Genomic DNA, 24,130 nt, shown 5'->3' with positions numbered 1-24,130 from the left:
GTCAATAAAACGCTTTGTTTTGTATATTAAATGATTTCTATTTTAATCATTGAATGAACTTTGATATTTATTACAAAATAGCTGCAAACTGTTAGCCAACTAAAAAGACTGAACTATATTTTTGCCAGCTACAATGTTACTCAGGTTGTCAGTTTGTTGGGCTCTCCAATAGCAATTTTAAGTTTCTTTAATTGTATAATTCTGTTTTACTCTCAACTAACTACGCTAAATTGTTAATAAGAGAAGTGGCGTTAAGTAATCACCCATTTAGGCATGACAAGCGTCTCAAGCTATGCTAAAGTTCAAAACAAGTCTTTGCTATACTTATAAGTAAAGCATCTGCAATAGTAGTTGGACTATTAACTGGGGCTAACTCGCACATTTGTTAGACACAGTGGAGCGCAGTGGGCTTGATTATAGTCACATTTTTAATGTGCCCAGTGGCCTTTGGGCTAGTGCCAGTGCCAGTCATAATTATAAACAATAAATGTTGTGTATACATTTAGTTTTGTGGATGCCTCTGTAGATAGAGCATGTTAATTTTTGGCTGGCGACTGCAATAAAGTTGTTCTTGTCAAAGCTTCAAATACTTGTTGAAAAGCCAACCAACCTTCATTTGAGTTATTAGTTTAAGGTCTGTTTGGCATAATCCTTGTGCTGCATATTGGTTGCACAATCTACAGTTATTAAGCTACGCTTAGCTTAGCTTCCGAGTGCAGAGACATTGACTTGCTTGCACTTACTAGTACAAGCACTTGAGTTAAACGCCTGATTTAATTTATGGAAATTTTGTTAAAAATTTAGCTTAGTTTATATTGTTTGATTGCCTCTCTGCAGTTTCCGCTTTGTTGGTCATGCTAATTAATGTGCTGAGTGCTTATATAAGCAAGCCAGAGAACTTCTAGAACTTAACTATAAAGGCAACATTTTAATTGATTTGTTTAGCGTGTGCTAGAGTTATAGAGGTATAGATATTTACTCAAGCTTCCACCCCGCAATTAGTTGTTTTCAAATATCTAACATAAATATGCAGGAAGTTAGTTTGACTGTGTCAGTCAATTGAAATTGAAATTGCTTTTGCATACATCAAGATTTTATGGGTCAAGTTTAAGAGATTAACTGTTAGATACATTGTTATGAGCTATTAATATAACTGCAACCAGCTTTGAACAAGAAAGAGTAAACAAAGAATTAATTAAAGGGGAATATTCAGTTCTATATTTATAGAAAGTTACAACTCAAGTTTACCTTGGGGTAAATTTTAAGATAAGACACAAAATCTTCCGCTGTTGTCGCCACAAATATCCTTCAAAATATCAGAGAAATCATAAAAGCGTAAAGTGAAAAACCCTTAGTACTTTTAAAAGTAATGTAAATAATGTAGGAAGCAATTGAGGCACTCAATGAATGAACCAGTCACAAGCTTTTTTACAGCCATCGTAAACTAGAACCGCCAAGTGAGTCAGAATGGAGCGACTAAAGTAAACAACAACAACTTAATAACAACAACAGCAGCAACTACTAAAAAATCCCCGCAAGTTTTGCTTTAAAGCTCAAGTGTAAATTAAAGGAAAACTCAACTCAACAGAGCAAGAGCAATTGAAAAACTGAAACAGGCTTTAACCCTCGATTTTAGTTATCTGAAGTAAGCAACAGCTTGGAATTAAAACAATCTTGACAACTGCTTTTGATTGTTATATGAATTGCATAAAGTTTAGTCTTTTATTAATCTATTGGCCTTTAGTGGGTTAAGCTGCCAAAAATTTGTCTGCTGCGCTGGCTGCAGCGCAGTTGCAGCGAGGATTGCGCCAAAGCGTGAGTCGAAATAAATAAAAACTGAAAGCAACAGATACAAGCCCAAGCTAAGATTTGCACATACGCTCACACACACACACAGAGACACACACACACATACGCTGGCATGCAAACTGAGAGCTTGCACAGAGAGCTTACGTCTCAAGCGGTACTTAGTCGGCGTCTCAGCTCGCTGCCTGTTGCTGCTGCGCAGTTGGCTGCGCAGTCGGCTTAAAAGTCTTTGCGGCGTGTTTCGAACAAAAACGTCTTGCGCTGCCGTTCGTCCATTCAAGCGAGCTTTTCATTTCGACGCGTCAACTTCAGCTTTTAGCATAAGCGATATAACGACAAATGCTTTACATGCGAAGCGAACGCGCACGCGTTTCGAGTCTTGAATTTTATGCAGTTTAATAAAATTGAAAAGCAAAAAATTAAACAGAAAACAAACAAACAAATGCAATGAAAATTTTATGTGTGTGTGCGCGTTAAGAGTCCTTCCCACAAAAGGATATGCAAGCAACAACAATAAAAGCAACATACAAATCAACTAATGGCAAAAATAAATAATTTTTAAAATACAAATTGAGTTTTAAATTTAATAAGTATCTAACGCATACAAATTGGATTAGCAGCTGACTGCGGAAGTCTGAAAAACCAATTGAAATTAAAAGTAAGTTCATCAGGTGTTAAACAGTGCGTATGCGCAATGATTAGCAGTGTACCAAATAGTTATTTATACACAACAAAATATTTCCATTTGCGTATGTGCTGGAATAGTGGGAAATATATTTTTCAAAATATATGAATCACTGAATAAAGAATATTTTAAAATAGTGTGCAAAAAAAAAAAGAAAACTAAATAATGTGTTTATTTTGATTGCAAAGCCTGTGTCTCGTCAAAGTTCAATGTTGATTTTAAATCATTTGCAAACCTTTAAACATTTTTCTCTGTGAGCGTAAAGTCTATTTCACAGACTAGCCTGATAACCTCTCAATAAAATTAAGTATATGACCCATATAAAAAGCTAGCAAGCAATAAATGTTCAGTTCAATGTGCATTTAATCAAATTCAAAATGCAAAAACAAACAAAATTGAATTTTAATTGATTATTTTATTATTAACTTAATGCGCATTCTATGCGCTTATCTATTGCATCGCTCAGCTGTGGGCTTAATGCAAAATTTACGTAATAAAACGCAGCTCAAGTTCGACTTATCGCTAAGCTAAACACCTTTAACCTCTGCTTTGACCTACATGCAGTTGCCCAAAGTTGTAGCAGGTCAATGTTAAGGTGCAGTAAGCAAATGCAATTAAAAAACACACACAATGTTTTAATAGAGCTTGGCACTTGGCTTGGCTGGCTGTTTTAACGTTAAACATAAAGCATATATACCGTTCTTTTATAGCAGGCAAACAACAAATATAACAACAGCTATATTTTGTTGTTTCTGTAAATATGTAAGTCAATGTCAAAAAGTTCAAGCAAATAAATATGCTCTGTGTGTTGGCGTGCTTTGAAATAATTGTGAGTGTGAAATTTTTGATGTGTTAACAAAATGCGCGACAAAGAAATGTGCCATCTTTCCAAGTTATTGTTTTTTTTTCTGTGGGGTGTGTGACGAAAGTGCCGCTAAACTGTTGAAGGTTTAATCAAGATAACAATGAAACTATTTCAAAGCAATGCTTGTGGTTCAATGCACGAATTGGCATTGACATTGGCAGCAGAGATGTCAAAATTCCCAACGACACAATTAAGAATTTAGCTAATGCTATGGGGCCCTGAGAATAACGATGAGTTGTGTGACAGCTGCTGAAACATAAGGTTGAGTTAGAAGAATTACTTTTATTTATGATTGATTAATAACAATCAGGCTTGTGTAAGCTTGAGCTGTGATTGAATTTTTTAGTTTAGCAGTAACTCCGCTGCCTCGTTCAAACTTAATTCATAAATCGTCTGTCCAGCTACAAAAATTCGAAATTAGTTTCACTTTCAAACACCGCAGACAGCAATTACTATGCTGGCCACTTAAGTACAACTAATCAGTTACATATATGCATATATATACGCCCACTTACTTTGGCTTGGAGAGGGCCACAGAAGTCGTCTTAATTAACCGCAAACTGCAAAATATTTAAGTGCACTAAACGTCACAGCAAAAAAAAAGAAACAAGTAAAAGACAAAGTGCTTGCTTTGTTGTTGTCTCATTTTTTTTGGGTTTTTTTCTGATGTTTTCTTAAGCGTTAAATTGAAATATTGACATAAGCATGTGATTCATGGTGCTGGCCAAAATTACTTGCCACATATCGTTGTACGTTGTTGCCCTGCGGCGAATTTGCTAATAAACTTTACGTACTTACATTATGCTTATGATCAGAAATAGATATAATGTTTTTATATAATGACGCGGCAGGCTTTGTGAATAGCAAATTGATTTGATTATTGATAAGCCAGGCAGGCAGACAGCGCAGCTGAGCTCAAGCTGAATTACTTTGACTTAGGTCAGGATTGAAATTGTTGTTGTTGCCACGCTTCGTTGGCAACAACGACCTTGCGGCCAAACGACAATCAGCTCTCGCTCTCTCTCTCTCTCTCTGTCTCTCTTGCTTACTCTGTGTGCTTAGAGCCAAGTCAGGATTAATGCCAGTTGCAGTTGCAGCAGCGTAATTAGAGCATTTAGCAAGTCAAATCCAAAACTTCAAATGGTTCAACTCAAGTATAGCCACATATAAATTACAAAACTCAAAACAAAGTAACCAAGCACTGGGCTCTATTGAATATATAAATTTTCTTGCTGTTTGCCAATAATTTGCTGTGGCGGACATGCTTCAACAATTTACCATGGCAAGCGGCCTAGCGCGTGGCTTTAGCTCAAGCCAGAAAGAATTACAAGAGCCACAACAGCAGCAACAACAACTACAGCAGCAGCCAACAACATTTGTTATTATTATTATGTATGTCCAATTGTTCAAGTGCTTAAGGCACTGCAGGGCGCGTGCTTAATTGTTGATTTTATGGTTTAACTTAAGCTGTCAAAGATAATGCTAATAGCTGCGATGTAGTTAACTGATAGCTAAGGTGTTATATTTAATAGATTGTTAAAGCTTGGGCGGCTTATGTTAAATTGAATGTAATTTAAAGATAACTGTCTGCTACCTATGACAATATTAAACTTTAGCATTTAGTTCTTGCAAATGCTACAAAGTATGAAAAGCTTTAAGCATCTCCCATTTTATGTAAAATGTAATCAATATAAACCTTTTGCGCTTTAGCTGCTTTCAGCTGCCAAGCTGTCTGTCAAGTTCGTTGCCTAAGTCTTTCGTTTTAGCTTTGCCATTTTTTGCATAACGCACATAACAAAAGCGTTTAAAAAGTTTTAGGTAATAGCTAAATTATTAAACACAACTTTTTATAGAACGATTCGTTGCGCTTCAAGTGTTGCCAATTTAAGTTAATTGAGCCGACCCCTTCCCTCCCCCAATCAACGCACACACTCTCCTGCAACTTTTGGCAATTTCTTTGTGCGCTTGTCTGCTTTGTTTAGCCGTATATGATATATGGCCCTAATGACTGCACGCATACAAGACTGCAATTAAAGACTGTCTAGCTGTTGTTGTTGTTGTTGTTGTTGCTACTCCTCGCTCTCTTCTTTGGGGCGTCTCAATGTCAACAGATGAACGAACTTTTGCTTTACAACTTTTCGAACTTTTCCTATAATTTCGCATCATTTCGGATGCGCAGCAGTCTGCCCATAATTGCATACAATTTGCCAATCAACGCGTTCCCCCAACGATGCCAATTATAAAAAATGGCCATGCCCATAACTGTTAAACGCCTCCTGCATCCTTTTTCGTTGGCTGCTGTTGGCATTGGCTTATGAAGCCATTCAAGTGCTGTTGCTGCTCTTTAATCAGCTGCAAGTAGCGCCGCAGCAACAACAAATTGATATTTTATATTTAAAATAAATTAACGAAAATAATTCCTTGCAGCAACGAATAAAATGCCAGCCAAAAATTTATTAAAAATGCATAAAATCAAAATGAGGCGTCTGTCAAGTGAAATACAAAAATCAATAAAGAAAAATAAAAACCAAAACTGGATAACTGGCGCAGCTGTCACACACAAGAGAAAGAGAGAGAGAAAGAGAAAGAAAAAGCGGCGCGCGACCTTCGCACTACTGACGTTGGAAGCTGTGTGTGAAATTTATATAAAAAGCAAAAGTAAGCGACAACGACATCAACAAGTGCATATTACAGTGGCTAACAGGCAACAATAACAACAATGGCACTCCAAATAAGAGGCAGCCACTGTTGAACAATAAGCAAACGAATGAAATGCAACGAAGCCAAGATACACTGAAGAAAATGTTGGCAAATTGAAGGGAATGTTCGAATTTCAAATTGATGAAAACCATAAAAATTAGTTAGTGTAAGAAATAGCCACTGCTTGAGTTTGTCAGCTATGCCCAAAATCGCATGAGCTTACTACTTGCAACAACAACAACAACAACAACAACAACGTAGCAGGTGCAAGCAGAGGCAAGGAGACTGCTTCAAACTGTTTATGGCAAATGCCAACAAGTCTCTCAGTTGCAGTTGCAGTCGCAGTCAACGCCAGCTCAGCTGACTGGTTGGCCTGTTGGCCAAGCAACCTACTTAGCCGCGGCTAACTTCTGGCTGGCTGGCTGGTTAGCAAATGCAATTGAAAGTGTTACTGTTACCACTATTTACACTACGCTTACGTCTCTGTATGTGTTTGCTATTACCGCAGAGCGAGCTCTAAGCAGTCATCAGCTGTTTGGCAATGTTAGAAAGCCAAAAGCTGTGGGGCAACTGGACAATCGGGGCGTTTGGCGGCAACTGTTTGGGAACTGTAACTGGGAGCTGCTTGCAACATTGCAACAGGCTGCCATATATGCGCCCGGCGACTGGTTATAAAAATATATATATATATCTTTATACTATATATATGTGTATTTGGGTCAATTGAATTTTGATTTTGTTTTTGTCTTTGATTATTTTGCAATTGCGACATTTGTGATTGCTGCACAAATTTCTTTACGTACGCAAATGTGTGTGTGTGTGTGTGCTTGTGTGTGTGAATGTGGCATAAACTTTTTAATGATTTCTAGCCTGTACCGCTGGCTACAATAATTTTTATACATTATATAAGTTGCCAAAGAAGCCAAGCAAAAGAAGCCGAAGTCGCCTGATCAGGCAACTTGCTGTTGTTGTATGTGTGAAAATAAGCAGAAAATTGTAAAAACGTGTTTCAGTTACAGCCTCACTTACTTGCTAAGCGGAGTGGAGAGGGGAAGCTCTATTTTGATTTTTATTTTTTTTCGGCTGTCTTCTTAATGTTTTGTCGGCGTTGCTTACGAGGCGCAAATTTGTGGGAAAAGCGCTTTGGTGCTTCGGGTTAATTGCATTGCTCCAAAAGAAACAGCAAGTGCATATTAAATGCACGCGAGCTAAACATTTTTCACAATTTTCATTGCATTTTTAATAATAGAGACAAATTTAGCAACAGATTTAATAAAATGCACTATAGACGACTATTTGATTGCAGACTGTTATTATAAATGCTCATTTGTTTATTAAAAAATTAGGTGTTGAAACATTAATCGATCGATTACAATGTTTGACAAGTTATAAAGTTTGTTACGCTAAACTAATTCATAATGCTAATCGGTTACTTTACAAAGAAATTATAGCTAAAATGAATGAATTTAAAACTTACCTGAAATTAATGTGTGCAACCAATGAAGACTTTAAGTTGAACCTTGGCTTCTTCTGCATTTCCTGCTTTGCCTGAAAAAGAAAAAAATGTAAATATAATAAAGTCTGGTATGGTAAAAACGACCTTAATTATTTGTTGCTCATTAACCGCAGTCAAAAGGCAGACAGACATAACTGCTGCTGTTTGCTCTGCTTACACCAAAGCTGACAGTCCCCCGCCACAGCCCGCAAACCACACTTGAGCTGTCAGCTGAACTTGGCCCAAAGCAGTTGACAATGTTTTTTTGGCTGCAATTAAAACCAAAAGGTTGCAAAGCGCGCAAAAAACAAAATGCCACTTAATTGTGTTTAAATAATTTTTTATTTAAGCTCAGCGCATATATAGCATATGTTATATATATAATAGCCTAAGCATTTGCACAACGCAAAAATCGCTCAATTGTGACAGTGAGCAGCTAAAATTTTCATTATGCCAGCTCAGAGATGAGCAGTCAGATCTTTTAGCTGCAACTTGTGTTGTACATTGTGAAATGTTTGACTTGGCTTGGCTTGGCAAGTTCGTTGCCAGAGTCTTTTGTTTTAGTGCATAAAGTGCTTGTCATGGCAGTTCACATTAAATCGTGCATAGCAAACGGATTTCAAACTTAGCGTGTGCCGGCTACATGGCGATTTTCCCCTCTATTTGTTTAAATTATTGCACACTCAGATTTGTAAACAAAAGTGAAAATATGCCGGTCAGCAATATTTTGCATATGCGCATAATTATTTTAAATCGTTTTTGTCATTTGTAACTTGTAAGAGTGAGAAATGCATTTGTGTCTAAGCAGCGAGTTTAATTTAATTAAAATATTTAGCATATCTTGGTATTTAATTGTTAGTAAAGCGCTTAATTTATGACACGAAGCGATGCGATTTTTATTTCTTTATAACGCTATATAGCGGATATATGAAAAGAATATTGCAGCAGAAGCCAAACCAGAAAATTTATTGAAATTATTGAGGAAATGCACATTGAACTCTTTAGCTGCGGCTATTTAAAAGATGCATAGGAATATCTTTGCAATTACAAACTTTAAACGCGTCATAAAATATCAGCTTTATATGAATAAAGATATATGATAATATTGCATTTTAATGTGAGCAGCACTTCAAGTAAAAAGCCTTAGACATTTAACCCCGCCAAGGAGAGAAGCCTAGACTTTGCTTAAAGCTTAGACTAATTAATTTTTAATTGCTCGCCATAAATACATGTGTAAGTTTCAATAACAATAACAGCACTTGCAGTAATTATAATTGTTGTTGCTACTATTTGACAGATTTGAATTATGGGCTTGGAAAAACATTATCTGCGATATGGCCGCACGGCGAGAGATCATCTATTTGATTGGGTTAGCTGTGGGCGTGGTCGTCGACAGCAACAGCAGCAGCTGCAGCAACAACAGCAACAACCACAACAGTCACAGGGCTCAACTGCCAGAGGGCGTGGCACACGCCCACATGTAACACACAGAGGAACGCCACTGTCCATGTTAATATCGCATGGCGTTAAGTTAAGCAATAGTAAGTATAAACTATAAATATATTCTTAATTTTGTTTATTTTTTGTGGCTTGCAATTAGCCGAGCTTAAAGTCAATATCAACTACCAAATTGGTATTTGTTTTTGTAAAATATTTTGACCAAAACTAGTTGTGCTGGCGGCTGAGACAACAAACTATATGCTATAGCTTAAGATCGATCGAAACAACAACAGCAACAAAAACTGGTCATCCAAGAATTGCAACGACAACTTTAAATAAGAAACAAGTATTTTGGCCAAAATAATAACAGCAACAACTAACGTTAAGGCAAACAAGCCAACTAAGCTAGCTACATAAATGTAAATCAAGGAAATCGCATTTTCATAGATTTTTTCGTTTGATTGCCAAGACATTGCGTATACGCCAAGTATGCAACAGCAGCAGTAGCCAAAACGTTAGCCGAGTGTGCTGCCATGGCCAAGAACATGAGCCAAACAGCACCGCTATATACAATCGTATATATCTCTCTCGCTCTGTTCGTGGCACTTTCAGTTTTGAGTTTGAGTTTCAGTTTTAGTTTCGTTTTGATTTTCATCTTAGAACCTAAATCTGTTGTCATATTAAATTTGCTCACTCTGTTTAACTTAAACGCTTTGCACTTGGCAGCGCTTTATAGTCAACGCTCTGCCAAGTATTTTGTTTATTATTATGTTTATCTTTTATTTTTTGGGCTTGGCTCACGAGCTACTGCGCTACGTGCTGCGATCTGTTTGTGATTTTGTGGTACTCTATACCAATGTTTGACTTTATGTTTGTCTACGTTAAATGTGTGATAGATTTTAGCATTATTTCCTTTGCTTTTTATGTTTGCCTGTTTATTGTCATGCTGGCATTTTGTTAGCCCTCATGGATGCGGTTTCAAGCTATGATTGAAGCTTGTTGCAAATTATAGTTTATCGCTTCCTTATGTCTGTGTGTGGTTTATAAATCAAGAATTTGTTATGGGCTCGTTAGCAAATAATTAGATGAGCTTTAAGATATTACTGCCCACGGTAGCTAGTGCGAAAATTTTAAATGATTGAAGCATATAAATAAAGCCAGGGCCTTATTTTTTCTAAACTCAAGAGCAGTAGTGTTAATCACATTAACAGTTAACAATCTTAATGCAGCCCAGAAAGCTTAAGCAATTCTAAAGACAATGGCAAGCATGCAGACAAACCAATACACATACAAATACATATATATGTATGCGCATGTATATGTTAAGGCAATACAAGTGAGGCAAAAGCACAGAAATTAAAAAAACAAAATCGCAATTGAAAAAGTCCAAGCGCGCTTGACCAATGCAACAAAACTGACTGCAACAAAAACAACAACTACAAGTATTAACTGCCAAATAGTACAACTAACACACACACATACAGGCCACTCAGTGTAAATATGAAAATGTTGCCAAATCAATAGACAAGAGCTCAAGAGGCCGACAGCAACAGCAAGCGAGCGAGCGAGCGAGCGAGCGCAATTGAAATCTGAGCTAGCTGTGCTCGGGACTTGGTTATATAGATATAGATGCGGACTTGGATACATACATACGTATATATACAAGAGAGCGAGCACACAAAATTAACACAATTAAGCGGCACAAGGCAGCAGCAGCAGCAACAGTGGCAGCGCCAACGTTTTGGCCAATTCTAAATCCAAACAGCAGCTGGCTAATAGAGATGAACACACACACATACACAGTTGAGTTGGCTGTAGTATTTGTTGAGCTTAAATAGCAAAAAGGCGCGGTAGTCAAAAAGCCGCTAAAGTCCAAAAAGTCTAAACACAAGACGTGCCCAGAAGAAGTCTCAGCTGCAATCTGAGTTGGCAGACTCCAAGCACAGTTGGTTGTCTTTAGCAATAACAAGTTGCAACTGCCATATGTGAGTGTGTGTGTGAGATTATATAACCAAATGTGCAGTTGATTTAGGCCACACATGCAACTACAGTTTGCGCATAGCTCTGATGCAGCATTCTCTTGATCTCAAATGCTATGAGAACTTATGAATAGAAATAGAAACTTCAAAATTTTATTAACAGATATTTACTTAGTAATATTCATTCATTTAACTTTCTCAAGCAGCTCAAAGTCAAGTTCAACTGAAGCATAAAATTGGGTTTCTCCCACCAACGACCTTTCACTTGCTGCACGTAATTGAAGAGCAGCTATTACATGGTAGTTTTATCTTTATGCTACACCTACCAAAAAGACAGAGAAAAAAACCAAAACAACTATAAAACAAAGCGCCTCATCTTGATCTTGATCAGTTTGCATGGCAAATGCTTGTAAAGTTGTAAGTGCTTTAATTAAGGGCCAATATGCGTTAAGTTGCGATCGCAATGGCCAGGCCAAGAAGGCACGTCGCTGTGTGGCATGCCACAGACTCAGCATCAAACCGGTTGTGACCGCATGCCCTTTCATGCCACTGCCTAATTGGCCAAAAAGTCAACAGTGCAACGGCAACGGCAACGGCAACGGCAACGATGCAAATTGCAATTGGGAGTATGAGGAAGTGCACATTACAGAAATGTATTTCCTACTTTAGGCTAAAGAATTGCAGTAATTGTTGCTTAAACAAAAGTGTTTACATTCATGTTAAACAATGCGCAAACCATAGTCAGAGCCAGAGCCACAGCCAGCGGCAGAGCTAGACTACACTTGACAGCCAGATCATGTATCATTAATATTGTTGCTGTTGTTGTTGCTGCTGCTGCCATGCGGCACGTTCTGTTACTGAAGCTGAAACCGAGCTTAATTGTTTAGTTCAACCTTTTTTTTGTTGTTGTTGTTGCTTTTGAATTTATAACAATATGCCACACGCTGTATTGTGTGCTTTGACTGCTTCAAGAGCTTTTGTTGCTGTTGTTGGCCAGCAGCTGCAAATTATAGTTTGGAATTGTTTGCGCTAATTTTAACAGCTGATTGTGAAACTAGCAAAAAGGCAGCTTAGAATTAGTAAATGTCATTAGACGGGCACTACTTAGGACACTTAGTGGCTGCAAAGTTCAATTCTTGGGGGGCTCCCAGCCTAGCCCAAGCAGCGATGCGTATATAGCATGCTCAGCTATAATTTTCACTAAAGACTCACAGACACTCAATAAAACAGTGGAGTGTGCACAGGCGGGCGAGGGGGGCAGTTTCAGAACTAACTTTTAATATATACAAATGGCTTCTTCAAGTCCAACCCCTTTCAATAACGAGCACTGAGCCACTGTCTGCTGTTGTAACTTGCAAAACTAAACAAGCAAATGCCATAAATATTGAAATAACAACAGCAACTTCTTACATGCAACAACAACAACAAGCTATGCAGCATTATTGTCAACTGCTTACAGGTGCTGACGTATCAATTGTGTGCCAAATGTTTATTGACCATGTCGACTAGCTGCAGCTATCTCAGTCTTTAGCTGTTGCTGTCTCTGTTGCCTTTGAAGTACTCATAAGGCGGCTATATACTATATGTATATTAAAATCTGAGCTCTGGCTCCCTTGACCTTGAAACTGACAGCTGACAGTGGACAGCAGCAACAACAACAACTGGGACTGCCAACATGTCAACATTTTATGACAATTTTTATTTTATGATATTTTTTTATTTTGCGTAACTTTCTCTGTTTGTAGTTGAAGTTTTATAATTTTCAGGGTCAAAAGCCTGCCAAAATATATAAAATAAAAAATCTGTTTATATTTATAGCTTGCTTAAAATATAAGCTACAGGCGAGATTTATGTTATGCGCCTTATTAAAAAGCTGACGCCGCGCTTAATATAATAAAAAGAAAATAAAAATAAATATACATATATAATTTATGTTGAGCCTTGCAGTTTGCAATATTGAGCAAAGTGCATTTTGCAATTTGGCCAGCAGTACGTTGACTGCTTTAGGGGGGCGCGCATGTCGCTACAAATATTTTATATATTTTCAATATAATTTTGTTTATGTGCAATTGGAGTGCACGCCCACCTAGAGCATGCGACTACTACTGAAATGCCAACAAGGTGCTTGACTGGCGGCTAAGTGCATAGTTCAATTAAAAACAAAAAATAAGCGACAGCAAACCAAAATTAACTGATGAGCGAGCATTAACTGCAATGAGATGAATAAACAAATTTAAAACCCAGCGTGAGATAAGTCGGCCAAGAGCAAGTGACGAGCGTTTAAAATCAGCACAGCAATCATATAAAAAAATATTTAATAAAGTGCAGCAACAATTTTTTATGACAACTCAAAAGAGGTGTGAAGTGCGTAAAGCGAGAGAGAGACAGAGGGAGAGAGTGAGAGAGACTGAGACTTAACGGAAGCATGACAAACTTGGCTTTAAATTAACGTCTGTCATTTCCTTTTTACACAGGCTTAGTTCAAATATCTTTAATTATTATTAACTTTTCTATTTTTGCTGACTATCCATTTGCTTTACTTTCAGATAGACTAGCTGTGATAATTATTGGTATAGTTACCTTAATCTTAGGCATAGTTTTAACAACCATACCATGGCTGGACTATTTTATACTAAAGGTAAGTCTACTCTACATTGTTTTAAAACACAATTTAATGTGCATCAACTTTTCGCAGAACTTAAGGCTGTGGAATGATACTTTAAGCTATCATTATTGGCAAAGACCTGGCGTCATACGTCTGACCAAGGTCTATATCTATAATGTCACCAATCCCGAGGGTTTCCTCAGTGGCGAGAAGCCCAAGCTGCTGGAAGTGGGACCTTTTGTTTATAGGTGAGGACTTAATAATGTATTGTTGCAATTAATTGCTCACATTTTACGCCTTTTAAATCTAAATGCTCATTGGTCATGGCTCGTTGGGAAATACGTGTGTAAAATAAACTTTTAATAAGCGTAATTAGAATAATTATGTGTGTTTTTGTTTATTATTATTATTTGCAAGTGCTTAGTGCGCAAAATTAAAAGTGAAAACCAAAGCAAAAAACAGAAAGTTGGCAAACAAAAACTTGGTCAAGTTTTAAAGATTTCTATATTTTTTGATATATTTTCTATATATATTTTGCAATATATTTCATTATTTATAATGCACGCCCAACTCGTTAATTATTTATGCACGTAAGTCATTTTGATTGATTAGCTTACGTTTGCTTTGGCTTGAGGTTCAATAACAATGCAAAAATAAATTGCAACAATTAAAAAATTAGCAATTTTAACACTTCATGAAAAGCCGAGCAAGCCAACTGCAATTACTGCAAGCAAAAACGAAAAAAATTCAACAAAAGCAAAAAGAAAAGCAAGTTGCAGTTGCAACAAGCCAAGAGATTTGCCAACAATAGCAACAACAACAACAATTGCTATGTTGCCATGCTTCCGTTAACAATAAATAAAACTGGCATAAAGTTAACAAGAGCGCGTATATTATTTTAATGGCATATGCATAATACAGTTTGACAGGCACTGCATGAGTGGCCAGCAGGTCAAAAAATGAAACCAGTTCAGGCGAAGGATAACGTGCACTGCAATCAATCTTATGGATACTAAGATACTGTAGACAACTCTGACAGTCCCAAAAAGTGGAAATCAAAAAGCAATTAAGCCTCCACCAGTGGCCAGAGGCAGGCTTTAGTTTAAGTTTAAGATGACGTTGTTAAATTTACACGCTTGACAGCTAGAAACGTTAACTAGCCTTAAAAACAAATAAAAACGTCACTAAAAAGCGCCAACAACAAACAAATTTGTCAGCTGAAATATTTATTTGTTTTGTTGCTTGTTTTGCTGCTCGTCATTTTTTGTTGTTTGTCATTTCTTGCTAAGTGAACTTGTCTCGACGCTTTCGTTGGGTTAAAGTGTGGACCGTCCCTGACTTTGAGCTGAACTCTATAGAGCTAATTAATTATGACATTATGTTTTGCAGAGAGGACATGGAGAAGGTGAATGTGAAGTTCCATGAGAATAACTATACGGTGTCATATCAGCATAAGAAGATTTTACAATTTGTTCCTGAACTGAGTATAGATAAGAACACGCCCATTGTGACGCCCAACATACCCATGCTGGTAAGCCTGCCACCCACTCCAACACTGCTAATGATAAGTTGCTAATTTCCCACTACTTGTAGACACTTACCAGTCTCAGTCCCAAGCTGGGCTATCTGCTCTCACGCACAATTTCGCTTGTGCTGACGGCGGCCAAGTTCAAGCCTTTTATTAATGTCACGGCGGATGAGCTGGTGTTTGGCTATGATGATGCGCTGGTGAGTCTGGCGCATAGATTTTATCCGAAGCATATGCGGCCCATGGAGAAGATGGGCTTGCTGCTGGCGCGCAATGGCACGTTGACCGAAGTGTCCAGCATAAAGACGGGCTACCAGGGCATGGAGCAGTTCGGCTATATAGATGCACTCAATGGCTTGAATCATCTGCCACACTGGCAGGAGGAGCCCTGCACTAGCATTGCCGGCTCTGAGGGCAGCTTCTTTCCGCCACGCGACATTACCAAGTCCGATACGGTGCACATATACGACAAGGACTTGTGTCGCATCATACCGCTGAAGTATGAGCGCAGCGTGGAGAAGGATGGCCTCGCTGCCGATCTGTATCGCCTGCCCAACAATTCGTATGGCGATGCAGCGCAGAATCCGGAGAACAGCTGCTACGATACGGCGGACTATGAAGCGGTGCGTGGTCTGCAAAATATCAGTCCCTGCCAATACGGCGCTCCCGTCTACATATCCAATCCACATTTCTATGATGCACATCCCGAGCTGCTCGATGCCGTGGAGGGGCTTAAGCCGGAGCGCGCAAAGCATGAAACCTACTTCAAAATACAACCGGTAAGTTGGACTCGCATTAGTTTGCTGCTTAGTTTGTTACTCACTCTGCTTTAGAAACTTGGAGTACCGCTGGAGGGCAAGGTGCGCATACAGCTGAACCTGAAGGTGACACGTGCCAAGGACGTTTATCCGGTGCGTGACTTTCGTGACTTTGTGTTTCCGGTCATGTGGCTCGAGGAGGTGAGTACGCAGCATCCAGATTAGCGACAGAGAGCTTCAAATAAAAGATATTTTAATTAATTTCAATTTGTTTTAGGGCATCTCGGAGTTGACGCCGGCAATTAAACGCTGGCTGTACCTGGCCACTGTCGTAGCGCCATATGCCGTGCCCATTGGCTCGTATCTGATGATCGTGGGCGGAGCCGCGGCCATAATCTTTAGCTTTGTGCGTGCCTATCAAAACTTTGTCTTTGCACGCGATCCCTCGCTGGAGATACTGGAGATGGGGCGCCGCTCGCTGCGACGTGGCAGCAGCTTTATCGCACATCAGCAGCACAAGCTGATACAGCATCATCGTGACAGTTATGCGCTGTTGCGTGCCTCCTGCCACATGCCACATGCCATGGCTGCCTGCCTAGATCCAGAACGGGATGCGGACGATGTGCAGCCAATAATAGATGACAACAGTCAAGCAGCCTAAGCAGCGCTTACTTTAAGTTATGTATGTGTGTGTGTCTGATTGTATGTGTGTGTGTCTGTGTATGTGTGTGTTTGTTTTAGTTGTAGTCATGTGCTGGCCAAAATCGCGCTTGTCTAGCGATATTTACAGGGTTCGTTCTTCATTCACTTTCATTTCACTTGCAACCAAATACCAAATCGGGTTTGCTAGTTATATACTCCCTACACATATAGACTATAGTTTAAATATATACTCTAAGTGCATGTACATTTGTTTTAAAGCTACAAATAATTCACTAGTCATTTTTACGAAATGTGTGAACAATTGCGAGCTCGTTGCTAGTTCTTAGTTAGGCAACGAAATTAATAAATTTAGTTACTTATTTTAATTCTAACTATTGTAATTTCTTAAATTTTCAAATCTGTAAATAAATGAACAAATCTGCATTCGTTTTCGTTTTTGTTCTCTTGCTAAAGAAATAAAAAGAATAAATCTTGCCCAAGGCACTTGACTCCAGTCCAGCACTTATAAATCACAAAAGCGTAAAGGGACATAATTTAAAGTGCGTCAGGCTAAAGAAATTCAGAAGATTTACTGCAGTATATGTACTCTATATATAAAGAACTTTTAACAAGAAGCAATCAATAGATTAATATGTTTGCTTGCCATACAGAATCTTTTAATTGCAAAATATATTGTGCCTATAAAATAAGAATCCGTGAAAGCTATCACTGCTTATTTAATTCTCTAGCGTATACTTTTTTGAGAGTAGCAGCATATTCGACAGTCGTTTATAGCTTTGGCAAATACTTGAGCTTTGTTAAAGTTTCGTTGATTGACGCACTTTTGACATTTGCACAACTCCGAGTGTACACACAGCTACAAGGAATGTTGGTTTTTTCTCTTACAGTTTAGCTTCGGCACACGCTGCGTATGAGCAATAAATTATATACAAGTGCCTGCACTGCTTTGTGTTTGGCTGCAAAGGGAAATAAAAAGCAGGCACAAGAATTATGATGTTTACAGTTGCTTAAGGAAGCAAAAAACGGGCGCTGTAACTGGCTAGCGGCAGTGGGGGGAAAGTTCGGGATGCTATAACAAAAACATTTTCATTTCATTTCATTTCATTTGGCAAAAAATGTTTATACAAAAACCAATTTTACAATTTTCGATTCAATTTCTGTTACTGACATTTCACTTAAACGAAAACCTTAAAGGCGCAACTCATGCCACGCCTCCGCAACCCGCCCTCTTTAGACAAAGACCCTTTGAGTTTTTGTTGCCATTAATGGTGGCTCTCTGGAATGCGTAGGCGTGACCCTTAAAGTGGCCAACTAATCTACAGTTTTAACGTAATTACAAACAAATAAACAAACACACACACACAAACATATGCACATGTAATTAAGCCCAAGTTTGACAGGCACTTGTATAAACATAAAGCGGCAATGTGATAAACTAATAAGCTTTGCCACAGTGCTTCCTGTGTGTGTGTGTGCCACATGTTGGCCAAAAGTTAAAAATTCATTTATGGCGTATAAAAACAATTGGCACATCAAGCATCAAGTATACGCCGCATGCCACAACGCAAGATCTTCATTGAATTGTTTTTTTGTTGCTGCTATTATTGTTGCAACTTGGGGGTTGGCCACGTAGAGCGCCATATGTTGCCACATGGGGTGGGTTAGGCATAGGCAAGTAAATAAAATGCTGCCTGGGTTGGCGGCCTTGGTGCGCATTGGCATTGGGCGTCAGCTGTTTGGCCACTTAGGCCTCGTTGATGGAATTGCTTATGAATTATACAAGAATATTAAAACGTGCCACAGAGAATCGTTCGTGTTTCCACTTGCCACCGCCGCTTGCCGTTTGCCTTTTGCCATTTGATTTCATCTCGATTGCGCGTCATATATACAAATATATATTTCAATTGCCCTAACTTTGCTGTAAATACTTTATTGGAAAAGTATGTGCCAAATGGTTATTACAATGGAGAAGGCTGCCAGCAAATTGGGCGCTAAGTTGCACGTTATTGGTTTTTATATGCGTGCAACATAATTTGATTATTGTTTGTCCAGAGCTGACCTTGTTTTTGTTGATGGCATAATTGTGGTTGTTTTTTATACATTTTTAATATATGTACATTATGTTTTATATTTCTTTTATATTTATAGACATGATATAATTTACAGACAGCACACTTAAGCTACAAATTTAGGCACAAGCTATACACACACGTTATTAAATAGACTTAAAATCAAGATTACACATTCAGTCCGACAATAAAATACAAACACTCTCAAATACAAATACATGCAGACAAATACACAGACAAGCACGCAAATTACTTATTTAAACTCAAACTAAAGCGTTAATTGCAATTATATTAAATAACAGCAACGGCAAGTACAAAAATTTAGTTTGGACACACACCTCAAACGGTTGGCTGCGGTTGGTTGCTGTTGCTGCTAAGTGCGCATTCAAACGATAACTGCGACTTATCGATAACCACAGCTGTTAACAGCTGCAAGTTTGGCGGCATACTTAAACACTTTAACGACTTATGCTGCAAACTAAAGCTTTTTGTGGACAATAGTAAATGCCAAGGCAGACACGACACGATGCAGCTTTTAGTGATAACGTGAGAACTGCGAAATGCTATCCTCATTTGGTGGCGCCACCAGCAGTATGGGTTGTAAATTTAGTCCTGTTATATGTGGATTCGATTTACGTGAGCCTGCCAAGCTAATGGCGTCTGTCAGATAAGCATTGTTGATTTCACCTAAAAAGCAAAAGAATGATTAAATTAACATAAAGTTATAATAAAAGCAAAACTTACCTTTGTAAAGCGAATTCTGATAAATCGGATCTGGCTGCAGACGCACATGTCGTGTGGCCAAAATAAATGCCAATGTAGCCAAGACTACGCCATCTACGCAGCCAATGATGGCCAAAGGATATGCCCAGCGCATGCTGCATAAGCCCAGCTCAAAGCGATTCGCTTCGGGTCCACAGATCTTGCGAAAATCATCCGAATTCCAACCAAATGGAAATGCAGCACAGGCCACTATCATGCAAAGTGCTGCAAAGAAAGACAAGCGATTGCATTATTTAGATTGAGGTTACGTGACAAATGCTGATCGAAGCAAAAGTATTCAAAGTACGAGACGTGCTGCGAGGTCGCAATATACAATTTCAAGACTTCCGCGAGCGTCAGCAAATTCGACCATGGCTAATGCAATTTGGCAACATTAAGCTATGCTTAGCTAAGTGTTTATAGATAATGTATACCTGAAATTATCTGCAACCAGCCGCATATGTAAAACACGCGCGTTGATCTCATAAACAGCAAACAGACCAGAAAGAATATGGTCATGAGGGCCAAGCCCACAGCGGCAATCATAAAACAGGTGGCCAGCTGTAAATAAAATGTACAAAAATATATTAATTGTACCCTATGATAAACATTAATTATAGGGAGTTTCGATTAGTGTCTAAACTCACCTGAAATGAAAATGTGGGCACGGCCAGAATATTCTCCCAGCGTCTGCGGCAGTTGTCAAAGATCTCATCGCGCTGACACTGCTGCCAAAGTCCCAAGCGTCCAATACTCTCGCTATCCGGATCTCCGATCCATTCTGAAATTACACATTGAGCATTTAGTATATAGTATACATAGCTTAGAGAGTTGAGCTCTCACCTGGCGTAACAAGTGCCACAATGCCAATGATGGCATAACAAATAGTGAATATGGCCCAGAGCACGCCAATTGCCTTGGAGTTGCGCACATATTTTGATGCATACAGATGCGTGGTGTCCACGTACTCAATCTTGGTGCCCATCGTATATACAGTGGGTCGAAGTGGCCTTTGTTTAGTCTGCAAACAAGTCACAAAACAACTTTAGCTAAAAAGCTAATAATCATGGTAATAAATGAGACAGCAATAAAAGATAAACAATAACAACAACAAAAAAATAGTTGCACATTTATTTTGGCTATTATTAAGCACATTAGAGTTTAAGCGTCTTTCAGTTTGATGACCTCGTTTGTTATTTTTTGAAAGGTCTTAAATAAATAAACTGGAGCGTAAACTAACATTGGAAAAATTTGAGAATATCAGTACTGCTACGCCTTTCGCTCTGGCCAAAAATATTTGTTAAACAAACAAATTATAGTTTTGTATTTGCTAATTTCCAATTTTCCCTTTCACTGCCAAATTTTTTGCCAACGCTTGGCTTATGTAAATTTTGAAAGCTTTACTGATTAACCATCGTTTTGTTTTTATTTTGTTTACCGCTAATTCTATGCTCTAAGCCAACGGCATATATGAAAAGTTAAACAAGTCTGTCAAAAAATACAACAAATGCCAAAGAAGTTATGCAAAAAGCCATTTAACAAATTATAGTTGAAGAGAGCGAGAGCGAAGACTGTCTAATTTTAGCTGTGATTCATTTCGCAAAAAGTTTGCCAAGCTTCCAGCCAAACGCAGCAACAGGCTTTAGCTTTGGGCTCTGAGCTATCAATAAAACATGTTTTGAAAGCCAACAGAAATAAAAAGCCGAAAAGCATATGATTTTTGAAAGTGTGGTAAATATTGTACGTATACAAAAGGTTGCAAGTGAACTTTGTGCATTGTTTTTTGTAAAGAGTCACACGATACAACATTGCGTATGCGTAATTTCTTTTGTCTTTTAGCGGAAGTTTGCTGCCAGACGAAAACGATAAAAGCTTCAACTTCCAAAAACTGCTGCACCTGAATTTATAGCAAAGCAAACGCAATTAAGTCCAGTCCCAGTCCAAGACAATTAGCATAATAATGCTAATAAGAGAGATTAAAGAATTTCACAGCAGATGGAAAGTTGTAAACACTTTTGAGCGCAGCTCAGCAGTCAAAACGCACTTGGCTTAAAGCCAAAGTGCATTTGCTTATTAAAGGCTGAGTCACGTAGCGCCGCCTGAGAAAATCGCAAGCAATTTAACTAGGATCGTTGGATCGGAGGCAAGGGGTTTGCCGACTCCGGTTGCTGCCAGACAAACCGCAGACAAAATTATTATTTCCTGCGATCGCTCGCTGTATGTAATTTGAATGAAACCCAAACGTGCTTATTGTCCAGAGTCCAGTTCTCGTTGTCTGTGTGTTGTAATTGCAAATTGCAATTTGCAATCAACTGGCTCGGCTAGACAACAAAGTCTCTCTATGTGAACTGAGAGAATTTGTTGAGTGAGCTGTGGCTTATGGTTTAATAGCAATTAATGTTTGAGTAAACAGACTCATACTTTTGCTCAGTGTACAACTCGGTTTTTTATCTCAGCCAAGTATTGTGTGTACTTTAACTGCATTCTTCACGCATTCACATCGATCACGAAAGAAAGCAAAGAAAGTGACCAAAAGACGAGGCTGCGAGTACTCCAAAGGGGCAAGTGCGGCAAGTGGCAAGAGCGGCAAGCAGTATGAGTTATGAAGGTATGTGTGACGCTGCAAATGTTTATATTATGGAGCCACCATACATCCGCTCACGCTGCTTGGGATGCTGTTGTTGATGTTGATTTGCTTTTTGTGTTGGGACCGGCCGGCGGTCAGTTTCTCAATTTCTCAACTCGCAGCTACGCGAGTTTCACTTGCAGACAGACAGAAATCAGAGATCAGCGTTGATTTCAACATCAATAACACACAAACAAATCGTACGGAGGCTGTTGTTGAGGCGTTAAAAGTTGCTAACAAACGACGCGCGCGACTTTGCAATGTCAATTCGCTGTAGCTGAAGAAGAAGAAGCAGCATACGAAGAACTGCAGTTGAAGGCAACAAATAAGGTCAGTTGGGTAATGGGCATAGCACAGCGCTTTTGTTGACTACAAAGTGGCAACCAACAGTTACACACATACGTACTAAACGTGCAACTTGCAAGTGCCACATGCCGCTTGGCTTTCTATTCACAACGAGTGCTTTTGGTCAAGACGACTTGCGCGGCTCAATGGACTTTCTACTTGAATTACAAAAAGCCGCCACAACATAAATTTCACATTAGGTGAAGCGCTCAGCGCTTAGCGTTCAGCTGCAATTAATTTTCATAAAATGCTTTTTACTTTTCTTGCTTTTCTTGGCTAATAACACTTAAGCGTGGAACAAGCTGCAGCTAGTTAACCTGACTATTTGATTTGAGACTGGTTAACAAAGCGGAACCTAAAACATGCCCGAGACGCTTGTAAAAGGGGCTTGATTAACACATTCAGCGCCAGCATTGTTGTTTTGCCAAAAACTTGTTCCAAAAGACTGCGCAACGGCCACAACAACACCACCAAAGAGCATATTTCAGAATTATGCGGAAATGTCTTTAAAAAAATCGTTTTGCTTGTTGTTTGACTTTTTTCAGGTAGTAGCAACAGCTTGCTGCTATTGTTGTTGTGGTACATTTCTCCCTTATTTATTGCGATTTCTTTTTATGCAGATGTTAAGGTAAATAATTTGGTCAGTTAGTCATATGGACAACAGAGCAGCCTCCGCCAAAGTTGTGGGAGCCACAAGCTCTACATTTTTTCCACTTCTTTTTGTTTTTATTAGATCACGATTTTATTGTTGGCAAACATTCGCGCATACCAAAAGCCCAGCGAGCTGGCAATAACAATAACAACGGCAACAACCTATCTATGTATGTATGTATGAGTGTCTCATAGTAACTCACAGCGAGATTCTTCAGCAATTTGAGCTTAAACAGGTGCGGCTCAGTAGTTGTGAGGGTTGAGGCTTTGAAGTTCTCTAACTTAACCAACTTTTATATTTCAGCATTCAATATAAATTTATTAGCAAATGCCAAATGATTGCATATAATAAAAATATGAAGAGTGCTCGCTTCCTGTTACATTTAGGGTGCCCTTTTTTTTTTTTGCTCAAGTCGCGCCAGCGCATTGGCTTAAATAACAAAAAAACAGCAACAAAAATAAGTAAAAAGTAAAGAAGAAGAAAAACTGTGCCTCTTTTCTGGTTTTTCACGTTGCCACCGCGGTATTTGCCGTTGCTCTTTGGGCTTATTGTTGTTGTTATACTTGCTGCAGTTGCAGTTACTGTTGGTGTTGCTGTTGCAGTTTTTGAACGCACGTCTTCAGCAACAACATGGTCACTAAAAGGTGTTCTATGTCTGTATGTGTGTATGTATGTGTGCTTACGGTGAATGTTGCTTGCAATAATTTTGCTTGTTGTTGTTGTTATTATTACTTTTAGTTGTAGGTTTTCACGTTTGTTTTTTTTTTATGTGTTGCATGAACTTTGTTGCTGCCGACTGTTTGCGGTTTTTGCCTGAATGTCAAAGCAGCAAAACGAGGTGCAGTTTGCCAGTGGCCAACAGCATTTACTTTTCAAAAAATGTATATTCTTTTTTGCTTTTGTAGCTTACATTGAGCTAAAATCCCGTTTTCAGCACTGAGAACCGGTTGCGCGCTTTAACTATAACTTTTTGGTTAACGTTATTAAACTTTGTTGTTATTGCTTTTAATTTAAATCAATGCAAAAATATACAATCTTAACACTCACTTCAAATATTATACACAAAATTCGACGGAGCTACAGAGCTGCTGCGACCGTCCCGATTCACGTTTGAAAATGAACTAGCGGCAGAGAGAAGGTGTTTGGCTCAGC

At 38.6% G+C, this 24,130-nt stretch overlaps 2 protein-coding genes across 3 annotated transcripts; one reads left to right on the top strand and one right to left on the bottom strand.

Annotated features, from left to right (window-relative positions):
* Window positions 1–2,411: 2,411 nt before the first annotated feature.
* LOC108598402 (lysosome membrane protein 2) lies at window positions 2,412–16,893 on the top strand. The gene is made up of 8 exons (XM_017985025.1): window positions 2,412–2,464; window positions 8,849–9,092; window positions 13,517–13,608; window positions 13,666–13,823; window positions 14,965–15,106; window positions 15,169–15,882; window positions 15,937–16,062; window positions 16,139–16,893. Exons 2-8 carry the CDS (start codon window positions 8,858–8,860, stop codon window positions 16,520–16,522), a joined length of 1,851 nt encoding a protein of 616 aa, XP_017840514.1. The 5' UTR covers window positions 2,412–2,464; window positions 8,849–8,857; the 3' UTR covers window positions 16,523–16,893.
* Window positions 16,894–18,689: 1,796 nt separating this feature from the next.
* Window positions 18,690–24,087, bottom strand: LOC108599101 (LHFPL tetraspan subfamily member 3 protein). Of its 2 annotated transcripts, XM_017985890.1 has the most exons (7): window positions 24,026–24,087; window positions 23,889–23,944; window positions 20,199–20,376; window positions 20,003–20,136; window positions 19,790–19,916; window positions 19,338–19,580; window positions 18,690–19,280 (listed from the first exon to the last, which is right to left on the bottom strand). In XM_017985890.1, exons 3-7 carry the CDS (start codon window positions 20,338–20,340, stop codon window positions 19,129–19,131), a joined length of 798 nt encoding a protein of 265 aa, XP_017841379.1. In that variant the 5' UTR covers window positions 20,341–20,376; window positions 23,889–23,944; window positions 24,026–24,087; the 3' UTR covers window positions 18,690–19,128. The 2 variants fall into 2 exon arrangements, with proteins under 2 accessions (XP_017841379.1, XP_017841381.1); XM_017985892.1 differs by lacking the exon at window positions 23,889–23,944.
* Between the last annotated feature and the right edge of the window lie 43 nt (window positions 24,088–24,130).

The sequence above is a fragment of the Drosophila busckii genome, chromosome 3L (genome assembly GCF_011750605.1).
Source record: "Drosophila busckii strain San Diego stock center, stock number 13000-0081.31 chromosome 3L, ASM1175060v1, whole genome shotgun sequence".
Classification (NCBI taxonomy): domain Eukaryota; kingdom Metazoa; phylum Arthropoda; class Insecta; order Diptera; family Drosophilidae; genus Drosophila; species Drosophila busckii.
Note: the sequence above shows the minus strand (reverse complement) of the source record. Positions and strands in the feature narration are given on the sequence as shown.

Bases quoted from the DNA above. Each gene is read 5' to 3' on its own strand.
- LOC108598402 (XM_017985025.1), top strand. From the start codon at position 8,858: ATGGGCTTGGAAAAACATTATCTGCGATATGGCCGCACGGCGAGAGAT. The intron at 13,824-14,964 runs GTGAGGACTTAA...TATGTTTTGCAG, and splicing joins GTGGGACCTTTTGTTTATAG to AGAGGACATGGAGAAGGTGA. The intron at 15,107-15,168 runs GTAAGCCTGCCA...CACTACTTGTAG, and splicing joins CGCCCAACATACCCATGCTG to ACACTTACCAGTCTCAGTCC.
- LOC108599101 (XM_017985890.1), bottom strand. From the start codon at position 20,340: ATGGGCACCAAGATTGAGTACGTGGACACCACGCATCTGTATGCATCA. The intron at 20,137-20,198 runs GTGAGAGCTCAA...GTGTAATTTCAG, and splicing joins TGTGGCACTTGTTACGCCAG to AATGGATCGGAGATCCGGAT. The intron at 19,281-19,337 runs GTAAGTTTTGCT...TTTGCTTTTTAG, and splicing joins TCAGAATTCGCTTTACAAAG to GTGAAATCAACAATGCTTAT.